The sequence below is a fragment of the Ornithorhynchus anatinus genome, chromosome 9, assembly GCF_004115215.2.
Source record: "Ornithorhynchus anatinus isolate Pmale09 chromosome 9, mOrnAna1.pri.v4, whole genome shotgun sequence".
Lineage (NCBI taxonomy): Eukaryota > Metazoa > Chordata > Mammalia > Monotremata > Ornithorhynchidae > Ornithorhynchus > Ornithorhynchus anatinus.
Window position 1 is genome coordinate 21,334,530 of NC_041736.1, and position 24,753 is coordinate 21,359,282.

The 24,753-nt window shown below is 41.7% G+C and overlaps 1 protein-coding gene across 1 annotated transcript in view; it reads right to left on the reverse strand.

The window, feature by feature from the left end:
• The window catches only part of CCDC141 (coiled-coil domain containing 141), a 133,040-nt gene that overhangs the window by 61,718 nt on the left and 46,569 nt on the right, over positions 1 to 24,753 (reverse strand). Inside the window, exon 7 of the mRNA XM_007671284.4 lies at positions 9,031 to 9,225. Within this exon, the coding sequence (XP_007669474.2) occupies positions 9,031 to 9,225 (195 nt within the window). The remainder of the gene's footprint in view (positions 1 to 9,030; positions 9,226 to 24,753) is intronic.

Consider the following 24,753-nt stretch of genomic DNA (forward strand, 5'->3'; position numbering starts at 1 on the left):
AGGGGTGGGGAGGGGGTGGTATGAATGAGCGTCGAAGTGCTCAGAGAATAGAGACCCCAAGTGCCTAGGCAACACAGAAGGGAGGGACAATCAGGTGGGGAGCTGAGACAGTTCTTGGAAGAGATATCATTTTAGTAGGGTTTTGAAGATGGGGAGAGTTGTGGCCTTTCAGACTATGAAGGGGGAGGCAATACCAGGCCAGAGGGAGGATATGGGCAAGGTGTTGGAAGGGAGACAGATGAGATAGAGGTTTAGTGATTAGGTTGGCACTAGAGGAGGGCAGTAGGTGATCTGGGTTGTAGTGGGAGAGGAACGAGGTTAGGTAGGAGGGATAGAGCTGATTGATGATTGGGAAAAAGTTTCCGTTTGATTCGGTGGTGGACGGGGAAATGTTGGCGGTACCTGAGGAGTGGGGAAATGTATATTAAACCTTTCGTTTTTCAGAAGGGTGATCCTGACAACAGAGTGAAGTAGAATAAGAATAGAGGCTGGAGGCAGAGAGGTCAACCGGGAGGCTGATGCAGTATCGAAGCATTGGTTCCTGGACCAATATGGTAGCATTTCAGATGGGAAGGAAGGATTGGATTCTAGAGGGGTGGTGGAGGTAGAATCGAAAGGATTCGGGGACAGATTGAATGTGTGAGCTGAATTAGAGAGTTGGGTCAATGATAAAACCAAGGTTATGGGATTGGGAGAGAGGGAGGATGGTGCTGTTCACGATTTAGTTGGGAGATAAGAATCAGTGGGAAAGTGGGGAGTGGGCTTGGATGAGGAAGGCATGTTGGAGAAAGTGACTTTAAGAAGCGAACTCCTAGGTATAATAAAATGTTTAGCATACTGTTCTGAAAAGAGTTGATGTCAGAACAGTGCTCTATGCACAACAGGTATGGAGAATTATGCTCACTACAGAGAGCATTTAGTTAATTTCTCTGCCCAAAATAAACACAGACTGATGATCATGATGATAATGGACCATTGTTTTTGGTTGTTCTTTTTGCATCTTCCTTGCTGCTTCATTGCACATTTTCATTTTGCACTCTATCCCTATTTATCAGCTCAGGAAATACTTAGTCCTCTTTAAGTCAGAATTCACTTTTTTCAAGAAACCTTTTCAATTAGCCAATGCAGGATTTGAGAAAAAACTAAGACCAAATGCTACAAAATGCTTGATTCAGGAAGCCGAAACTCTCACTGTTCCCAACGGATCCAAGACATTTCTCTCCTCTATTTGTATCCCTTTCCATCTTGGTATTGAAAAATGGAGTAGTATTTGCTTCTTCCTTGTGGCCTTTAAAAGACCCAACTTGTTGCCTGAGTATATATAATCAGTTTTGCATAATTCTATTTGAATAAAAATCACTGTAATGCATTATTCTTATATTAAATTGGGCTATATGGATTTTTACTATTCTATATGGAAGGAATCAATACACATTCTAGAAATGCTAGTTCTGCCAGTAGTAGGACCAAGGTACCTTCAGAGATCAGATCAGGTTGCTTAGCGTTTGCCATATCCAGAAGGAACCTGATATAGTAATAAGATTGGAAGAAATTACAATCCAAATCCTTGGAATGGAAGATGTTATTTATAACTTTTGGAGAATGGAATCCCACTCATAAAGTCCTATGAGGCTTCCCCGGCCTAGTTTAAGCTGCATCCTATATTGAAATATCCAAAAGTTGTGCCATGTGTTTTAAGGGAAAAGCTTGGCAGATGCTGTGATGATTCTAGAGTCACCAAAAGGCCAACACTTTTTGTCCCCAGTGGATTCAAGAGCTTCTGTACCGCAAGGTTAATATAAGATTGAGAAATGGAGGAGTTATTATTAATAATTATCATTACTTTTGTTTGTTAAGCGCTTACTATGTGCCAACCACTGTAACTAATGTTAAGGTAGATATAAAATTATCAGGTTGGACACAGTCTCTGTCCCATATGGGACTCGTAGTAGGAGGAAGTTGGATTTAATCTCCATTTTACAGAGAAGGAAACTGAGGCACAGAGAAGTCGTTACTTGCCCAATGTCACACTGCAGTAGAGTCGGGTCCTCCGACTCCCAGGCCCGTGCTCTTTCCACTAGGCCATGCTGCTTCAGAAAAGATTTAGCGAAGGCTGAATAAGAACTTGGCATTCTTCCCCTAAGAGGATACTACAGATCTTTGCCTTTTTCCTTGCAAAGCCAAGGATTCGGGACATTCTGTACAGAATTATGGCTACAGATGGTATCAGGATGTGTCACATTTATTCTTGCAAAGAAGATCAAAGGTATTTATTTTGGAAACAAGAAACGTGTAGTTTAGCACAGTACAGAATATAGAGTCCCATATCTCATTAAATCTGTAAGAAGGGTGGAATCAAAATAATTTAGCAGTAGAAGTAGATTTTTGCTGAGAACTAGCTGACAAAACAGGCATTCAGTCACCACCTGGTACAGACTAAGGAACAAAGAAGGGTATCTTTCTGTTGAAAACCATCATGGCTACCAAGGGCACATAGAGCTCACCCTACTGCCATGTCCAGCCTCCCAAAACTCTGCTGTAAATGAGAATCTTGGCTTCTTCTGTCTGCAGACTCAAATTTCCCCTGTACTCTGCTTGCATGGCCGATGACAGAAAGCCAAGTTCACTGTCTCAGACATCATCTCAACTGACTTCCCTAGCAGCTGCAGATCTGGGGGTCTGTTTGTCCTTCAAGCCCTCTTCCCGTTCTGCTTCAGTTTTGAAAATTCCTCCTGACCTCGTGAAATGATTTATACAGAGTTGTCCTCATTTTTCACTGAATCCTGGCAAAAAGATGGAGTGTTTGCTAAGGGGCTGCATTACCTTTATCATGGCAGGGTGATGGCGAATGCAATGTGCTACTTCTGATATATCAACCGGCAAAGCAAGTGCAAACCTGGGTTCTAATGCTGCTCTGCCCTTGTCTGCCGGGTGACCTTGAGCAAGTCACTTAGCTTCTCTGAGCTTCAGTTATCTCATCTGTAAAATGGGGATTAAGACTGTGAACCCGTGTGGGACATGGACTAAGTGCTGTGGTAGATTCAAGCTAATCAGGTTGGACGCAGTCCATGTCCCACATGGGGGTCCTTTGATGCATAATTCCCAAGGGGTCACAGTGTAAATCTTCACCGGCTAATATCGGTTTCCAATTCGGATTGGATGCTAGCACTGATTTTGAAATGACAGTCAATATTTTAAAATCCACTGTCAATTTGAAATAATTATCAAAGACAAATTCAACAACATTTTCCCCCTTGGACTTCCAGAATAATGGAAAAAAAGAACAGTTCCACGAGTCTGACGTGTATACTGCTAATTTAGACCCTGAAAAAAAAAAAGGTTTAAAAAAAAATAGACTGAAACCATTCTTCAGTTTCCTTTTTTCAAAACTTTCCCCTTCAACCCCGTAAAACATTTTGGTCCGTGGAGTGAAGACAACATAATAGAGCTGACTTCTTCTGACCTGCAGGATAACAACAGAGGGGCTGACACTAAGGGTGGAGGAAATGATTTTCATTTAATTTCTTCCAGTTTCCAAGTGCAGTTTCCCTAAATGATGACAGATTGATTCCTATAGCGTTCAGAAAGTCATTGGATATAAAGATCTCTTGGCACTGATACAGGCCCCCGGTGACAACGTTTCACTGTTTTTTAAATGGTTGCCCTTTTGAGAGTGCTTATGATCAACTCAGATCAGGAATAGCATTTTTCTTAGTTGCACTGCCTGTTGGAAAACTACAAGGTTCCTCCTCATTTTTTTCCCAAATTTTCAGCTTTAAATCTTTGACAAAGTACCTCTTTTTTGGCTTTGATTCTTTAAATATGCCTGAGTATTATGCTACGTTAAATTCAACCAATAGAGAAGCAGCATGGCCTGGTGGAAAAGACAAGGGCTTGGGAGTCAGAGGACCTGGGTTCTAACCCTGGCTCCGCCACTTGTCTGTTGTGTGACCTTGGGCAAGTCGCTTCACTTCTCTGTGCCTCAGTTATCTCATCTGGAAAATGGGGATTGAGACTGGGAGCTCCACGTGGGACGTGGACTGTGTCCAACCTGATTAGCTTGTACTTACCAAAGCGCTTAGAACAAATGCCACTTGTATGCTTAGTACGCTTAGTAAATGCCACATAAAAAAGCCCCCAAAATATCACAACCAATACACCTAATAGAACAGAATGAACTTGGAACCCATTTACAAGAAAAATATGAAGAATATGTTGACCACCAACACTTCGAGGTTTGGATTGACAGACATCCATCCCCATCCATATGGATCAATCCCCATCCATATGGGAAGCAGCGTGGCTCAGTGGAAAGAGCCTGGGCTTCGGAGTCAGAGGTCATGGGTTCGACTCGCGGCTCTGCCACTTGTCAGCTGTGTGACTGTGGGCAAGTCACTTCACTTCTCTGTGCCTCAGTTACCTCATCTGTAAAATGGTAATTAACTGTGAGCCTCACATGGGACGACTGATGATCCCGTATCTACCCCAGCGCTTAGAACACTGCTCTGCGCATAGTAAGCGCTTAACAAATACCCACATTATTATCCATCTAGAGCTCTTTCTCAATATGTCATCTCTCTTCCCAACCTCTCTCTCCTTTTCCTCTCCAACCTGGTCTTCTCCCTTTGGAACGTTAACCTGATGCTCTAATTTGCTTCATTCTAAATGGAATCATCCATGTGGAGCTCATCATGAAGATTAGCTGATGGCCTTATGCTAAAATTCACGTGTAATAACAGCTCCACCTGCTGCTGCAAGCATAAACGCCAAGCTGAGACCTTTGCAGCCAATCCCGGGAGAAAACTCTCTTAATTGCAGGAGCTTGGTGGTACTTGGAGAAAGGACCACCTTCTAGCTAATGGAAGCAAAGATTTAGAGCTCTGAAGTCTAGGTAAATATTCCTCTTGCTCAGTTAAAGAAACACAATGTTTTGCACAAAATATGTGCTCAATACGTACGTCCAAATATATATATGTCACATTCTCTCCCTCTAGATTGTAAGCTCATTTTGGGGTAGAGAATGTGTCTAACCAACTCTGTAATACTGTACTCTCCAAAGCAATTAGTACAGTGCTCTACACACAGTAAGGGCTTAGGAAATACGATTGATCGGTTGATCACACACATAATTGCCTTAGGAGAAGCAGTGTCACCTATTGCGAAGAGCAGCGGCCTGGGAGTCAGAGGACCTGGCTTCTAATTTCACCTCTGCTATTTGCCTGCTGTGTGACCTTGGGCAAGTTACTCAACTGCTTCGTGCCTCATTTCCTTCATCTGCAAAATGGGGATTCAGTAACCGTCACGTGTTGACTTTAAGCCCCATGTGGGAACTGATTAGCTTGAATCTACCCCAGTGGTTAGCACAGTGCTTGGCACATAGCTAGGACTTAACAAATACCATGATCATTAATATTATCATTATTATTATTATTACTGCCACCGATGATAAGATTCAACTATAAAGTAGGTGTCGTTAAAAAAAACAACAACATGAGGAACTTAGCATCGCTGATTGCACCGTGCTTTACCCAGAGACAGTGAACCGATGTACTGTTCAACTGTCCTGTTTTCAGTGTCTGTTTTTACTCTTGCTTCCTTATCTTAGGATCCTTTCAAAACTTGTGCTCCGAAAGAGCTTCTTCTGCTCCAAACAATTCTTTCCTTTCTGGTTAAATTAAATTTCAGTTGGTTCCATTTCATTTCACATATTTAAGAAAGAATATCCTTTTGCCATTTTGGGAACAAAATCATGATCTTGGGTTCTCATGGTAAACCTCTGACCCATTTATACATGTTGTAGCTTCTTGTTTTTATAAATATGCAAAGGAAATACACACAGCACATACAATGTACTCAATTCTCTGCTTCGGGTCTGGAAGTGAGGAAAAAAAACAGCATTCCTCGGCTGATGTCTTGTATTTTTCCCAATACTGGTAACCTCAGCAGTTGTAAGCAGAGAATTTTCCTAAACTTCCCAAAATACCATTATAGGCTTTGGAATGGAACTGATTTCTTGCATGTTTCCAAGGACCAAAAGCATTTCACACCTTTCTAAGTGCCACTTGGCTCTAGCTAAAGAATGTTACAGAGTAAGTTAGCCCCACATGAGTTCATTATAGCTCGAAAAGTACATCACAATCCTGGAGACTTGATGCAGGAAAATGTAAAGGACTCTTAGAACAATATGAGGAAATTAAGATTCCTCCCAGATTCCAGCTTGACTCACTACACCTCCTACTTAAACAGCAGACTGAAAATACTTACTTTAAAAATAATGTAATGGCCTCTAGCAGATTAGCGTATTGACATCAATCAATCAGGTGTTCATTGCACACTTACTATGTGGAGAGCACTGTATTAAACCTTTGGGACAGTACAATAAAGCAGAATTAGCAGACACTTCATCTGCCCATAATGAGCTTACGGTCTAGAGAGAGAGGGGGGCAGACACTAGTATGAATAAATAATTTATAATATGTCATTTTAAGACATGTACAAAAGTGCTTTGGGATTGGGGGGATGGGGTGAATATCAAATGGCCGAAGGTCACACCTGATCCAAGTTGTGTGACAAAATTAGCCCAGTAGAACTCAAAGGTGCTGGTGGACACAGGACACAAAGAATTGTGCACACCTATTTGTGTGTTGGTCAGCAAAGGCAGGAAACTGTATATATTTTCATTACCCTATTTATTGTGTTAATGAAATGTACATCGCCTTGATTCTATTTAGTTGCCATTGTTTTTACGAGATGTTCTTCCCCTCGACTCTGTTTATTGCCACTGTTCTCGTCTGTCCGTCTCCCCCGATTAGACCGTGAGCCCGTCAAACGGCAGGGACCGTCTCTATCTGTTGCCGACTTGTTCATTGCAAGCGCTTAGTACAGTGCTCTGCACACAGTAAGCGCTCAATAAATACTATTGAATGAATGAATGAATGAAACTTGACTGTGATTCCTAGAACACAGCAACCAGACATGGGTCCCTCCTGCGTTCTTCTTTCATCAGGATGAGATAGGATAGAGATGCAAATATGAGCAGTGTCACCCACCTGCCCTTCTCAAGGATGCGTTCCTTGCTCAGCTGCCTCCTTCACCACCTGACCGTAATGGTCAGATGGTTAGTGCTATCGTAAAATTCTTTTTTATCTGGGCAGGTGAGTGAGAGCCGGAAATATGGTCAGTCAGTACAGGTGTCATGATTCCCAAGATTCCAGGTAGACTTGAGTTCCGTGCCTCGTGCAAATTGGCACAGAACACTGATAATAATAATAATAATGATAGCTGTTAAGTGCTTACTATGTGCCAGGCACTATACTGAGCTGTGGGGTGGATACAAGCAAATCGGTTGGACACAGTCCCTGTCCCTCATGGGCCTCACAGTTTCAATCTCCATTTTACAGATAAGGTATCTGGGGTGCAGAGAAGTGAAGTGACATGCCCAAGGTCACACAGAAGACGGTGGCGGAGCAGGGATTAGAACGCATGACTTTCTGACTCCCAGGCCTGTGCTCTATCCATTACTCCATGCTGCTTCTCCCAAAATACTCTTGCCCTCAACAGCAGACTTGGCCTGTAGGGGCCTTAAACAATAAATCAGTCTTCACCTCCAAATTTGTCCATCTGTCATACAAGGGAAACATGTTTCCTGCATTGAATTTCCCGAGATAGAGAGCCCAGTTGCACCTTCAAGGGAGCAAGACAGGAATAATTGTTAGCACTCAGCAAAAATCCCATCCCTCCATGGTTTCACCCAAGGAGGAGGAAGAGAATGAATTATCTCTCTTACCACTGCCCTTCTTATGCAAGCTTCCTTCCAGAAAAATCTCAAAATCTTTTCTCTGTCCTTACGATCCTTGATCTCTCTACCACTTTTGACATTAATTAATCAATTAATTGATTAATTAATGATGGTATTTGTTATGCAGCAGCATGGCTCAGTGGAAAGAGCCCAGGCTTGGGAGTCATAGGTCATGGGTTCGAATCCCAGCTCCACCACTTGTCAGCTGTGTGACTGTGGGCAAGTCACTTCACTTCTCTGTGCCTCAGTTACCTCATCTGTAAAATGGGGATTAACTGTGAGCCTCACGTGGGACAACCTGATTACCCTGTATCTCCCCCAGCGCTTAGAACGGTGTTGTGCACATAGTAAGCACTTAACAAATACCAACATTATTATTACATTATTATTATGCACTTACTATATGCCAAGCACTGTTCTAAACACTGAGGTAGATACAAGGTAATTAGGCTGTTCCACATAGGGCTCACAGTCTTTAACCCCCATTTTACAGATGAGGTAACTGAGGCACAGAGAAGTGAAGTGACTTGCCCAAAGTCACACAGCTGACAAGTGACGGAGCCAGGATTAGAACTCACGACCTCTGACTCCCAAGCTCTTGCTCTTTCCACTAAGCCACACTGAATGGCTGACCAATCTCTCAAGCTAGAAACTCTTTCCATTCATGCATTCAATCGTATTTATTGAGCACTTACTGTGGGCACAGCACTGTACTAAGTTCTTGAGAAAGTACAATCTAATACTAAACAGGCACATTTCTTTCCCACAAAGAGATCATAGTCTAGAGACTAGTTTACAGTCTAGCTTGCTCTCTCCGATTTTGATTTTTACGGGCCTAATACTCTTGTAGTTCTCATCCTACTTCCTTGACCCTTTTTTCTAAGTTTCCATTGCTGCCTACCCTGCATGTTCTAATATCTGAAATTCAGAGAGCCCTCCCTTAATTTAAACTGTGACTTGAAGAATTTTACGAATCCCATTTAAAGTTCATCGGTCTCTGGCATCTTACCACTAGTCATTATTCCTATCCTTAGTAGATTTTATCTTTAGTAGGAATATATTTTAAAATGGAATTTGACATTTTTCAGGGTGGAGGAGAGAAAAGCTTTCTCAGCCTTTTTAGACTTTCCCTTCCAGGGAGAGATTCTAATCTTTTGTCCTTTTACTTAGTCTTTTGATCGGGTTAACAAACACTTGGGCAGTAATAATTAGTAACTTAACCTCTCACTAACCTTATTAACGCTGTTGAAAAAGCCATTGGCTTCATGCAACAAGGTCTTCCTTCCCTCCATAAGGCGGTCAAATTCCTCTTGCAGGACAGTTAGTTTCTGGTTGGAAAGCTGCAAGTGTTCTTTCTCCACATAGTTCTCCGACAGTAAAATTCTGAGGGCCTCACCTTTGAGCCTTTCCACAACAGAATTCCATTCCTGTAAGAGAAAATGTTCATTTAGTTCATTCCATCTTTGCCTGCCCTCAGGGTCGCTAAAGAGTTGAGTAGAACAGCTGCTAGGTTCATTCATTCATTCATTCATTCGTATTTATTGAGCACTTACTGGGTGCGGAGCACTGTACTAAGTGCTTGGGAGAGTACAATATAACAATAAACAGACGCATTCCCTGCCCACAGTGAGCTTACAGCCAAAAGTCAACTCAACTGTTTGTACTAAAGGAGGGAGAAGTGGCGTGGATAATATAAAACACCAGATTCTACAAATACAAAACCGGAGAGGCAGCCTTATCTTGATTGTGTTGGGCAGACAGTCAAGAGACCAGGCAGTTCTGGGTAAATGGTCCAAAATACCGTGGGGTCGTAGCAACGAAGAAGGTCGAAGGGAAACAGGCTCCTAGTTGGTAAAGATCTGCTTTAGAAAATCACTGAGTAGATAATCTCAGTCGATCAATTAAGCAGCGTGGTCTAGTGGATAGAGGGCAACCCTGGGAGTTAGAAGAACCTGTGCTCTAATCTTGACTCCACTACTTGACGGCTGTGTGATCTTGGGTAAGTCACTTCGCTTCTCTGTGCCTCAGTTACCTCATCTGTAAAATGGAGATTAAGACAGTCAACCCCATGAGGGACCTGGTCTGCGTCCAACCTGATTACTTTGTATCTACCCCAGTGCTTAGAACAATGACTGACATGTAATAAACGCTTAATAAATACCATTAAAAAAAGGAGTGCTTACTGTGTGCAGAGCACCATATTAGGCACTTGGAAGATTACAATATAATAATAGTGATGATATTTGTTAAGCTCTTACTATGTGCCAAGCACTGTTCTAAACACTGGGGTAGATACAAGGTAATCAGGTTGCTCTACGTGGGGCTCGCAGTCTTCATCCCCATTTTATAGATGAGGTAACTGAGGCCCAGAGAAATTAAGTGATTTGCCCAAAGTCACACAGCTGACTAGTGGCAGAGCCGGGACTAGAACTCATGACCTCTGACTCCCAAGCCCGTGCTTTTTCCACTGAGTCATGCTGCATCTCTAATAAGGTATCAATAAGGTATAGATATATTAATATAAATATACAGGATATATTAACAAATACCGTAATTATTACTGTGAGCCCATTTTCAGGTAGGGATTGTCTCTGTTGCCGAATTATACTTTCCAAGCTTTAGTACAGTAAGCGCCCAATAAATATGATTGAATAAATAAACTGTGGATATAATAATATAAATAAAATATTATGGACATAGATCTCATAAAGAATCAATGGTTACTATTGTACTGAATAGTAATATTTAGAAGATGCTGCTTTTTGGAGCTTTATTCCTCTCCTCTATTCCACAACCCCTTGCTTCCATTTGCTCCCGATAGGTGAACTGAGTTTCTAGCTGGATTGCCAATCTTAAGGGGCCCCTGGGAGGGAGAAAATGGTTTCCTGGGACTAAACCTTCCTGGACTTGTCTAAAACCATCTATTCACGAAGCTGAACCAACTGCCCCCGGCCGATAGCTCCTTAAGCTCTCCTGCCTTTCCCAAATCAAACTCAAGGGACCTGCCAATCCATCCATCAATCAGTCGTATTTATTGAGCACTTACTGTGTGCAGAGCACTGTACTAAGCACTTGGGAGTGTACGATATAACAGAGTTGGTAGAGTCATCCACTGTCCACTGTACCGAGCTTACAGTTTAGAGGTGGAGACGGATATTCATCTAAATAAATTACAGATATGTACATAAGGGCTGTGGGGCTGAGGGAGAGGTGAATAAAGGGAGAATAATACAAGTGCAAGCGTGGCACAGAAGAGAGAGGGAGAGGAAATGAGGGCATAGTCAGGGAAGGCCTCTTGGAGGAGATGTGCCTCCAACGAGGCTTTGAAGGTGGGGAGAGTGATCGGCTGTCGGATGTGAAGAGGGAGGGCGTCCCAGGACAGAAGCAGGACGTGGGCGAGAGGTCGGTGGGGAGATGGAGGAGAGCGAGGTACGGTGAGTAGGTTGGCATTAGAGGAGTGAAATGTGTGAGCTGAGCTGTAGTAAGAGAGCAGAGAGGTAAGGCAGAAGGGGCGAGGTGATTGTGTTTAAAATACCGGATACATAGAACCACATTCAATTACCCCTCAGAACTATCAGATAAATCCTTTTGTTCCCAACAGCTGACCTCTGCCCAGCCAAGGTATTAATAGTTCCTTCAGCACCTTTCCCTCATATCAGCCAGTGCCCCTTGGCTGCTAGGATTTTATCATCATCTTCATCATTATTATCGATTGGATTTATTGAGCCACAAGGGAAAGAAAAGCCATGATGCCCCATCTAATTTGTTGAGGATGGAGGAGAAGTGAGAGGGTGAAAAGAGAGAAGTAGAGGATGGCCGACAGTGGAAAAGGAAGGGAGAAAATCAGCAGAGGAGGGATTCGGAATATGCTCAGGACCAAGGAAAGAAAGTTAATGAGTTGGAGTTCCTGGTTATATGGGAGGTTTTCTAAAAGCTAAGACTGCAATCAAAGGCAAGACACCCTTTAAATTTTAATTTCTGTTTTCCCCTTCTCTCTGTTATTATTTCATTAAATAGAACATAAATGTTCCCATCTCCCGTTTCCAAGACAGTTTCACCACCAATAGGAGAGCAATTTAAAAAGAAGAGAAAATCCCTCAGTTCTCATAGCTGATTCTGTCATTGCTGCCAGCGTTTGGTAGTGAACATTAATAGGGCTTGATATTTACCACAAATGAATAGCTAAAATTGGGTAATCTCCCTCTTTCATGCCACTAAGTTCCCAACCTTTTCCTACTAATGGAAGGTAAACATTTTGGAATATGGAAAGAGGCAGCTTTATAATGAAATAAATGGTAAAAAAAAAAAATGAATGTTGGTAGTGAACCAAATATTTGAGTGTTCGATCTGTTTGCGAGAACATTCAAGTTTCTTAAAACACTGGGAAACAAGACGCAATGCAATAAAATTGCAGTTATGCACTTCATAGCAACAGGATTGGAGTTTCCCAAAAGTGTATCCCATTTCAGATAAAGGAATAGAACAATGGATTGGTCAAATATCAAAATTCCCGTATTCTCAGCTCAGCAATGAAGAACCTCTTTTCAACACTTTCATCTCAGTTGGGTCAGTTATAAAATCAGTAGAATGTTTTTATTCTAACAAAAAACTGTATCCTGTTTCTACACAAATGATCAAAGGAGGTTTGCAGTCTCTCGAGATTTTTATGGAAAGGGTTTTGGGAGGTTGCATGTTTGTAGAGACATATAATTACATTTTGTGTCTACCGACTTTGTTTGATTGTACTCTCCCAAGCGCTTAGGACAGTGCTCTGCATTCAGTAAGTGCTTATTACATATGATTGATGGATGTTTGGGCTACTATGAATTTAGTCTTTCCAAAACCCTGAGGTTTGGGTTAACTTCCCTTTGGAGGTATTTCCAGATCTGGGATCTTATTATTTCTCTAAATTTCTGTGATTTTTTTCTTCACCAAAGATTACTATTTGTGAATACAATGAAAAGTCGTGTGACCTAATGGAAAGAGCACAGAACTGAGAGTCAGAGAACCTGGGTTTTACTTTACCTCAGTTACCTCAGTTACCTCAGCTGTAAAATGGGGATTCAATACCTGTTCTCCCACCAACAGAATGTGAGCCATAGATGGGACAGAGACTGCATCTGGCCTGATTATCTTGATTCTACCCCATGCTTAGTATATTCCTTGCCATATATTGAGCACTTGAAAAATGTCGCAATTTTTATTATTAAACAAAGGGAACTAATACTAATAGATAGCAACTGGGGTGTTTGTTTAGCACTTACAATGTGCCATACACTTAATAAGTGCTGAGTTGGATAGAAAATAATCAGAGTGGACACGGTCTCCGTCCCACATGGGATTCATAGTCTAAGACTGATGGAGAACAGGAATTTAATCTCCATTTTGAGGGCAAGGGAACTGGGGCACAGAGAGGTTAAGTGCCTTGCCTAAAGTCACCCAGCAGAGCTGGGTTTAGAACCCAGGCCTCCTGACTCCCAGTCCTGTGGCTTTTCCATCACAGTATGCTGCTTCTCAAGCCCCCACAATATGAAGGATGAGGAAAACCTGGGGAGCAGGCAGAGGGGAGTAATGAGTGTTAGAGTGTTAGCAAAAGCTCAAGCAATTGGGAGAAAGGGTGATTTGATCATTCGCAAGTCTAAGAAGGATTACTTTAATCATCTTCACTGAGGAGAAAATAAGAAGAAAATGATGCAGGAAGGATTTGTTAGAGAGAATAGGGAAACTTTCTGAAGCCCTAGTTCAGATTACCAATTTATATTTTGGTATATTCTTTTCTGGCATTGAATAAATCGGTCAATACTTTTTGCCGGAAATGGTTTAGATGATTTCAGGTGGCCTTCTGGATTGCCCATTTTCTAATATTAAATGCCACATTGCCCTACTCACTTGGAATAAACCAAGAATTAATCTGGCCAGAGAGGTCCAGGGGATCAAATGGGGTCTGTACTCTGGCCTAACTCTGCTGAAAGAGAAAGTAAAGTTCCCTCGAGGAAGGTAAAAAAATAAAACTCTATTCTACAACTGTCTTCATAAATTTGCCTTCAGTGGGAATTTTCCAAGCCCGATTAAGGGAAATTGTCAGTCCAAGACCAATTTCTTTGAAAATCTCCTTAACCCTGTGCTTTCTCCATACCATAATGAGACTGTTCCAACCTCCTAATCAGGCTGAATAGGCCTATTTTGTGCCTTTTAACTTTCCCCCCCCCAAATCCATAGGCTTCTAATTACAATTTCATATAGCCTCTGTGGGTATTAACTTCAGCCAAATCCATTCAGTAGTCCTATACAATCTTCTCAGGAAATTGGTTCTGTTTTCTTTAGATGTCTTATGGGCAGTTTCTGATGCATTTCTACCCAGTTTTGATGATGAATTTCCCTAGCTATTTTTCATAGGGGAAGGCTTTATGGGCTGGCTTTTTTGGGGAAAAAAAAAAAAAGATAAAATCTTCAAGCGGTAATCTGAATCCATCAGACGTTTCTACCTCCTCCTCCCCCACCTGCTGCAAAATATGGTCCTCATTCTTATCAAGAGGACTGAAACCCAATGGAGAAAATTTTAGTTAATTCTCTCTGAGCAGGTACCTGCCTGTTAAGTGCTAAGTCTTTAATGACTCTGTCATTTAGCAAGAGAATATTCCTAGCATTTGTCTCTTCCAAAAGCAAGGTGAAGCCTGCCATCGCCTTGGCTATTCTGTTCGACAGAGATCTGGGGGGATATTTCTGACCCATTAAAGACACCCAGCACTTCATGTACTTGGCCAGGTGGTGAATCTATGGGTCACGTCATTATTCTCATTTTTCTCTCACAGTAGCGGTCCTTTTAAACCATGCCTTTCACTATTCCATTTACTGAAGAAATTGAGCTGTTCCTGGATGCCTTGATTGAAAGGGTACTTTTAAGAGGATTAGAGATGACAGACAAGAAGGTGAAAATGGATTTTTTTTTTTAAAAATGAAAGTCCTAGACTAGTTCTCTAAATAAAGCCAGGGATTGTCATTAAAAATATTTTTTAAAAAAATACCCGGTAAGTGGCTGGAGAGGGAACCCTACCTACTCTTTCAACTGAGGGGAAAACTAATCCACTTTATTTACATTCAAATTATCTTGGGTTGGGTGTCTTTGCTTGAAGAACCCTCTAGGGAAAATAAAAGCTTTCATAGAACGAATGACCAAAGTCAGCTTCAGAGGAAGAGAGAGCAGAAGAGATAAAAGCTGAGATAGGCCACTAGATCTTAAGTTCCTCTAATCAATCAATCAAGCAATGGTTTTTATTGAGCGTTTACTGTGTGCAGAGAGCTGTACTAAGTTCTTGGGATAGTACTCTAACCTGTAAGCTCACTGTGGGCAGGGAATGTGACTGTTTATTGTTATATTGTACTCTCCCTATTACTTAGTACAGTGCTCTGCACACAGCAAGTGCTCAATAAATACCATTGAATGAATGAATTCAACAGAAGTGGATGGTAAACTTTTTGAGGGCAGAGATGGTTTCTACCAGCTCTATTGTAATCTCCCAAGTGATTAATATAGTGCTTTATATGTGCTTAATAAATACCAGCAGGGCACTCATGATCGATTTTTAAATAGGGCTTAACAAATGCCATTATTATTTAAATGCAATTGACGCAGGAGAGAGGGTCAGCTATAAATTGTTCTTTTCAACCTACAGTGCTCTGCACACAGTAAGTACTTAATAAATACAACTGAATGAATGGATGAACACCACCCACATGCACAGTTAGAATCTCACCATCATTGGTATTTATTAAATGCTTATCATGTGTCAAACACCGTTCTAAGCGCTGGGTGGTACAAGTTAATGAAGTCAAATACAGTTCCTGTCCCTCATGGGGCTCACTGTCTATAGGAGGGAGAACGGGTATTTATTTAATCCCCAATTTACAGTTGAGGGAATGACCCCATAGCTCATTCGTGTTCTGCCTCTCTCGTACGAACTATGGCACAAGTCTCTATTTAGCAGGAGGAAGAATGGTGCTTCTGAGATGCGTAAACGTGTCAACCCCAATTCCATTCCTCTGCTCAATGTCCTGAAGTCAGTTGTAAAATCACACCTAGAAAGGGCCTTGATAGAGCTATATATCTGCTTTTCGGTTCCAGAAAACACTAGTGGTGGAGACGCTTAATCCTTGTGGGTGAGGGTGGATGAAAAGATCAACGCTTGACTGACACTCCCGCCTTTATTGTTTGTACGTAAAAAGGTAAATTCTTACTGGGCTAATAAATTGTTGCCACTCAGGGCCTGTAGCTGATTTTTGAAGCTGTTTCTCAGTTTTCTTATCTTTTGAAACCTTTTGCTCAAGCAGTACCACTCCCTACCTGATCGCTGTCTGCTGCAGTTATTCAATGGTTTAGTGACGAAGTTCAGGATCAAGTAGAACCAAGCAGGAATGCAGCACATTTGGGTGGAGAAAAATTAATTCTCAACTATTCTCAAAAGTCTAATTTCAAACACAGACTCGTATGAAGAAATGCTCGTTTCTCCCTCCCCTGTCACTTCAGAGAGATTTAGCTCTGGTCTTTAGTTTCCAAATTCCAAAGGGTATAATTTGGGACTTTTCATTTCAGAAGTTAGCCGTGAGCTTTAACATGTCCCGGACAAGCCGTCTGTATTAAAAGTGAAAGGAGTTTCAATTGGCAGCTATCACACAGATTGCTTTTCAGGGCCTACCTCTTAAGGATTTTGAAAGGAGGGTTTTTTGATGGGATTTTTTTTTAAAAGTAAAGCTTTGTTGTTTTCTTCAACCTAGAATCCCTTAGTCACAGTTCTTCTTTTTAATCTTAGTGACGTCTTGCCCTAAATATTTTCAGACAGAAATATTTACAATTTTACATGGTTGAAGGATGATTTTTAATGGACTTTTTCTAAGAATGTGCTTCTATAAGACATTTGAATGGAAAAATTTAACATTTTGGGAGTCATTCATTCATTCAGTTCATTCAGTCGTATTTACTGTGTGTTTACTTTGTGCAAAGCTCTGTCCTAGGCTCTTGGGAGAGTACAGTATAAAGTAAACAGACAAATTCCCTAGGCACAAAGATTTTACAGTCTAGAGGGCCCAACCTCCCTACTGGACCTAGTTTTTTTAAAAAAAAATTTTTATGATGTTTGTTAAGTACTTACTATGTACCAGGCACTGTTCTAAGCACTAGGTTGATACAAACTAATCATGTTGGACACCGTCCTCGTCTCACAGTCTTCATCCCCATTTTACAGATGAGGAATTAATCTCAGCACAGCTGATGAATCGTCAGACCTACATTAATGCTGCCGGTTTCTTCTTCATCTCTGGGACAGGGACTGTGTCCAACCCTATGAATTTGTATGTAAAGTACTACACAAAGTATGCGCTTCACAAATACCACAATTTTGGGGAAGTGCCTAGAATCCGTACAGGCTGGCAAAGGGCTATAAGAAGCCGCAGAGGGCTCCCCAAATCCTCGGCAAATGTTGTCCCGAGTCCAAGAGAAAGCCTCCATAGGATTTGACCGCCAGAAGAAATAACCAATTTGCACCACTCTAATGTAATGCTTTCAATCAATCCATCATATTTATTTAGCACTTACTGTGTGCAGAGCACTGTACTAAGTGCTTAGGAGAGTACTATAATAACAATAATTATCACTGTGGCATTTGTCCAGCTCTTAATATATGCCAGGCACTTACTAAGTGTTGGACACAGTCCCTGTCCCATATGGGGCTCATAGTTTCAATCCCCATTTTACAGATGAAGGGACTGAGGCCACAGAGAAGTGAAGTGATTTGCCCAAGGTCACACAGCAGACAAGTGGCAGAACCGGGATTAGAACCCATGACCTTCTGTCTCCCAGGCTCGTGCTCTATCCACTACGCCATGCTGCTTTCTCTATAATTGGTAGGCACGTTCCCTACTTGGGCTGAAGGGTCGGGGCACTCGAAGCACATCACGGTGGATAATTAGCTGCGATGAGTGAGATACTGTTATTGCCACTGAGGCATAAGAGAAATCTGCAGAATTTTTGAAACCCTGAATTAGGGTGGCCCCATGCCAGCCTGGTCTAAATCTAATGATATCTGCATGTTGCTTAAATACTTCGAATTAGGGTTGAGATTAGCAGCTATTAAAATATCAAAACGTCTTGAGTTCCAACTATCTTAAATGGAATTAATCGAACAGCACATCAAAGAATGGGAAAAGTTTTGTTCGATAGATGAGATTAGACAAGAAAAATGATTGAGCGGTGCTGGTATTTCTGTTTGGACAAAGAGCTAAAGAACACTTTCTGTTCTCCACCCAATCCGACTAATCCAACAAAATATTTCATTACATCAGTCGTTTCAAGCTGAAAGCTGAGAAGCAGCATGGCTAATGGAAAGAGGCACGGGTCTGAGAGTCAGAGAATCCGGGTTCTAATTCCGCTCCATTTGCCTTCTGTGTGACCTTGGGCAAATCGCTTCACTTCTCTGTGCCTCAGATTCCTCATCTATAAAATGGGAATTCCCTACCTGTTCTCTGTTCTACCTAGACTGTGAGCCCCATGTGGGACAGGGATGGAGTCCAGCCTATCTAGTTTCTACCCCAGAGTGTAGTACAGTGCTTGGCACATACTAAACATCTAACAAATACTATAATTTATTATTATTATAATTATTAAATTTCCTTGCAGGGAGAATAAGGAAGCAGAATGCTCTAATGAGTACAAGAAGGTGTGCTTCCAGTTCTCCTATTGAATAAAAAGAACTGTGAAGTGTGGAATGTCACTGATATTTCAGAAAGTAGAAACCACAAGGAATTAAGCACACAATCTCACTGACTGTAGTTTCCAAGGAATTTCCGTTTTTGAAAATAGCTCTCCATTTCTGAAAACAAAGCTTCTGGTGGTAAGAATTAATCCAGGTGTGTGAATGTGGCTGAGAAAAATGCATGATCAAACAATCCCTCCTACACACATATGCGATATGTTGTGTTTGCTACACTTACTATTTATAGTATCTAGTGTTATTTTGGGTTCTGTGTCTTGTTATGAGAATCCTTTCAAAGTCTTTGCCCTAAAAGAACCACCCAGTTTATTCGGCTCTCTTCTTCTGGATGGAGGGTTGGACTGGGTAGATTTTCTTGTATCCACCCCAGCGCTTAGTACAGTGCCTGGCACATAGTGTTTAACAAATACCACAATTATTATTATTATTGTAATTGTCATTATTATGTTGCACAAACTCCTCTGTTCACAAATCTACTCTTTTCTTTCCAGGTAATTGCCAGGACTGAAACTATCTCCCGCTCATGAGAAGAGATGTTCTAAATCACCCCGACCTCAACATTTTCATCCTCTTTTCCCCTATTTAGGAAATCCAATACAATAGAGAGAATCAAGCAGACACTTCTGACTGTTGGCTTAATTCTATCAATCAGTCAATGCTATTTACTGAGCACTTACTATGTGCAGACCACCGTATTAAGCATTTGGAAAAGTACAATGCAACAGAATTAGCAGGCACGTTCTGGGCCCAATCACACGCTCAGAAGACTATCAACTTTCTCGCTCTTATTCATCTACTCTCTTCTCCCATTACCCCCCAAATTGCCCTCTTCATACTGACCTCTTGCTTACATTCCTTCTCAGCCCGAATCTCCCATTCTTTTAAATCCAACAGGCCCCATCTTTAATGCACTTCTGAAATCATATCTCCTCCAAGAAGTCTTCCCTGATTAATTTCTTTTCCATCCCAGGTTATTTGCAGGGCGCTTGTCCACCAACTCTGTTATACTATACCCGCCCAAATGCTTAGTACAGCATTCTGCATACAGTTAATGCATAAGAAATGCCATTCACTGATTAATTGATTCTATCACTCAACTACTCTTTCAGCATTTCTTCCATATTGCTTCTTGCATAAGCACTTGCATATTCACAACTTGATGCATTTCTGTTCATCTTGTTATACATACCCTGCTATTTATGTCTATTTATTTTTATATAGTACTCTCCCAAGCGCTTAGTACAGTGCTCTGCACATAACAAGTGCTCAATTATTGCTCGATTGAATGAATATTTAAACACCAACTGAGAAGCAGCATGGCTTAGTGGATAGAGCTGGCTTAGTGGATAGAGCCTAGGCCTGGAAGTCAGAAGGACCTGAGTTCTAATCCCGGATCTTCCACTTGCCTTGACCTTAGACAAATCACTTGCCTTCTCCCTGCCTCAGTTACCTCATCTGTAAAATGGGGATTAAGACCATGAGCCCCATGTGGGACATGGGCTGTGTCCCAACTGATTAGCTTGCACCTAACCCATCCCTTAGAACAGTGCCTGGCACACAGTAAGTGCTTAACAAACACCATAAAAAACCCCCACCTCATAGACCTATCTGCTTCTACTTTTTTCTCTTCTCCATTCAATATTTCAGTAACTGTCTTCCTCGCTAGACTTTAAGCTCCTCGAGGGCAGAGGTCACAACTATTAACTCTATTTTACTCTTCCAAACAATTAGAGCGGTGCTCAAATCGATGCAATCCAGTGATTGATTGAGGGCGAGCAAGGAGAGAGGAAGTGGAAGAAAATATAAACCGATCACAGGGGTGGGAAGGCTAAATCCAAACAAAAGCATCAGGTAGGATAACAAGTGGGTGGGAATAATTGGTCTTTAAAGCTAACAGCCAATTACGGGAAATGAGCGCACATCGCACTTTTCCCTGTTATCGTTGAAGTTAATGCTCTAAATCGGGAAGGTCCCTACAAGGAAATGCAGCCATCTGCAGGGAGAATGCAACAAATTAGCTCTATCCTAAATACAGAAAGAACAAAAAAGATCAGCTCTTAACTCTTCCTTCCCTCTGCCTGCTTGAATGGGACTGAGGCTACCATAATTCAGTAGGTCGATACAGATGCCTAACAATCAATCAATCAATGGGATTTATTGAGCACGTACTGTGTGCACAGCACTGTACTAAGTGCTTGGAAGAGTGCAGAGTTAGTATATACGTTCTCTGCCCACAAGAAGCTTTAGCATGGTTTAGTTAAAAGAACAGGGGCTTGTGAGCCAGAAGGATCTAAATTCCAATCCGAGCTCTGGCACTTGTCTGCTGTTTGTCCTTGGGCAAGTCGCTTGATTCTCTGGGTCTCGGATACCTCATCTGTAAAATGGGGATTAAGACCGTGAGCCCCACGTGGGACAACCTGCTTACCTTGTATCTACCTCAGCGCTTCGAACAGTGCTTGGGCCATAGTAAGCGCTTAATACCATTATTATTATTATTATTCTCTAGACTATAAACCTGTTACGGGCAGGGAACGTTTCCGCTATTTCATTCATTCAATTGTATTTTTTGAGTGCTTATTGTGTGCGGAGCAAAAATCTAAGCCTCAGGGTATCAAATTAATTTATGATCCTTCTTGGGAATATTTAGGAGTAGATTATAGCCATCCAAGGATGTGATTTTTTCATTTGCTACATATTTAAAGGGAGAGCATTTTTCATTCAGTCAGCAATCCAGTTATATTTCACAATGAATTATTAACATGCTAAAATACTCTTCCATTTAACCATTTCAGGACTCCTCAAAAGGCTTCGGGCACGATTGAAACAATTAAACCTTGAAAGTAACTCCTTTTTTTCATTTGGAGAGAACCCTATTAAGCGAGAAGGAGCATTTTTAGAAGTTGTTTGAAGTACATGAAAATCCAAACTCTAGGCTGCTTTGTAGACTAGCAAGAAATCCACATTAACTCCCCACTGCTCTAGTGGTGAAGCAAAACACCTGTTCTTTCTGATTTTCCATATTTGTAAGGGTTTTGGTAATGAATACTAAGCTTGGTTTTATTTTCCTATGCTACGTTCCTTCAAAAATGAACCAAACAGAAGTAAAAAAGAAAGACTTCACTCCAGGCTATATATTTTGAAACTCTATTTCTTAATGGCATCTTGTATTCCTGTTGATAGTTTATAACTCCTCATCTCTGCAAGGAGAAGGGATCAGTAGATTACATTATTAACAGCTGATAGATTTGGACTCAAAGTTTGGATTTGATGAAAAGAAAATACATATATATATATATGTATTTCTCCTAGCAGATTCAGCCCGTAGAATTTGCTGCCGTGGGTCGTCATTTGTCCTAATATCCTAGGGATTGAGTTTTCTGAAAGGCAATATGATTTTATGACTGTGAATAACGTTTTAGTTAGGTAAACTCAATAAAGTAAAATCAAATGTCATGCCCTTGACAGAAAGATGATAACTACTCAGGTCAAAATGAATGTTCCCTCTCCGTTCCATTAGCTAGCTGGGATACGGAGGGAAATATCATGGGTGTCTAGGGAGAAAATGAGAAGAGGCAATGGCTCGTCACCAACAGCACTCATTGAGCGACCACTCAATCGGTGCAGAGGAAAGACTTGGGTAATTAGGGGATCTGGGTTCAGATCCCAACGCTTCAGGGAGAGAAATGTCTCCTGGGGCTTTTCCATCAATAATGAAGATTCCTGATCACTTGGAGTGTTCTGTGAAGCGTATGGGTCTGGCAGGAATCATCCCAGCTGAAAAAGTGACTCACTGTCTGTCCCTATCACCGCTCTCGGCTCTTCCACTTTACAGTTGTTTGGCAAAGGAGGAAAACATGTCCATGGTCTGGGGAGGGCAAAGGGGTGAAATCTGACCCACAGAGACTCTAGTGCCCAGATTTGCCATGGGTGTACTAGCTAACATCCAATCAAGATGCTGTAAGGCTGACCTTAAACAGGGCTTTGAGGTCTGAATTCAATCCTCTTGCGATGGATCCAATAAAAAAAAAAAGCAAAACACTACTGCCCATATTGGAATTCTCTCTGGGGAGAAATTACAGTTGCTGAAATTGAAGATCTCATAACCCTTTTCGCCCACCGACACAATAATCTGAAGGAAGTTGTTGTAACCTAAGATCAGACAAAATGCGTACGAGCAAGAAAGAGAATAGGAGTCATGAGAGAAATAAACTAAGATGCTCTTCAGCAGTTGCATGCTCAACAGATACTTGCTGTTCTTGGTATTTAAAGGTGACAAGAATGATAGTGAAATGATCCATTCTGTGGGATAAACTAGGTTCTATTTTGCACAGAAGTTTTTACTAAGAAATAGCTTAGTGGGCATGCTGAAATATGGATGGTTCCCCTCCGAAATAGGTAACACGTTGGCAGAGAAAGCATTTTAAGGACATGGATTTGCACTGGATTGCCCTCTTTATTCACCCTGCTTTCAGCCCCACGGCACTTATGTACCTATGCATAATTTGTTTATCATACTAATGTCACTTGTCATACCACTTGTCAGCTGTGTGACTGTGGGCAAGTCACTTAACTTCTCTGTGCCTCGGTTACCTCATCTGTAAAATGGGGATGAAGACTGTGAGCCCCACGTGGGACAAGCTGATTCCCCTGTGTGTCTACTCCAGCGCTTAGAACAGTGCTCTGCACATAGTAAACGCTTACCAAATACCAACATTATTTTTAATGTCTGTCTTCCCTGCTACACTTTAAGATACTGGTGGGCAGAGAATGGGTCTAGGAACTGTGTTGTATTGTACTCTCCCAAGCACTTAGTTCAGTGTTGTGCACACAGTAAGTGCTCAATAAATACGACTGACCGAATGATTGATTGGTGAAACAAAGCCTCAAACAATGCTGCCTCTCAGCTGAAAATTGAGAGCCTTTGCTGAGGACAGACTTGCACGGTGCCTTGCCATCAAGAAGGGAGCATAGCCTAATGGACAGAGCACGGCCCTGGGAGGCAGAAGGACATGGGTTCTGATCCCAGTTCCACCACTTGTCTGCAGAGTGACCTTGGGCATGTCACTTCCCTTCCTCTAGGCCTCAGTTACCTCGTATGTAAAATGGGGGATTAAGACTGTGAGCCCCATGTGAGCTCCCTTTCCTCTACTCCCACTCCCTTCTGCATCACCCTGATTTAATCCCTTTGCTCTTCCCCACTCCCAGCCCACAGCACTTATGTATCTATCTGTTAATTTTTTTTATATTAATGTCTGTCTCCCATCATTTAGACTGACAGCTTGTTGTGAGCAGAGATTGTGTCTGTTTGCTGTTGAACTGTATTCTCCCAAGTGCTTAGTAGAGTGCTCTGCACGCAGAAAGACTTCAATAAATTCAACTGAATGAATGAATGTGGCACAGGGACCGTGTCCAACCCGATTTGCTCGTATCCACCCCAGTGCTTAGTGCAGTGCTTGTCACATAGTAAGTGCTTAACAGATACCACAGTTATTATTATTATTTTTCTCGGAGCTTCTAAGCCTTAATCCTTAACGGGGACTGAGACTGGGAGTCCCACATGGGACAAGGACTGCAATCCAACCTGATAACCTCGTATTTACCCCAGTTCTTGGTACACTTCTTGGCACATAGTAAGCACTTAACAAATATCATTATTATTATTACTATTATTATTATTAAGGGAGTAGCTCTCTTTGAGTGAAAACTTCCCATTCAAAGACAAGGAGGCGAGAGAGTACACAGGTCCAGGCACTGCCAACATTCAGCACAACAGAACAAGGGACAATTTTTTTTGTGGGTCCAAAGTGGCCAGTAATGTGAATCACACACTAGCTTTTTCAGGCACAGGTGATTTTCAAAATCAGTAGTGTCTTCACATACTAAATGATTTAGTGGAAAGAACAAGGGCCTGGGAATCAGAGGATCTGGGTTCTAATCCCAGCTCCATCACTAGTTTACAGTGTGACCTTGCGTAAATCACTTCTCTGGGCCTCATTTTCCTCATCTGCAAAATCAGTACCTGGTCTCTCTTCGGTATTTACTCAGTGGTTACTATGTGCCAAGCACTGTCAGGTCAAGACCATTAAGTCAGACATAGCTCTTGTCCCACATGAGGCTCAAAAGATAAACAGGAGGGAGAATAGGTATTTAATCCCCATTTTACAGAGGAAGGGATTGAGGCAGAGAGAAGTG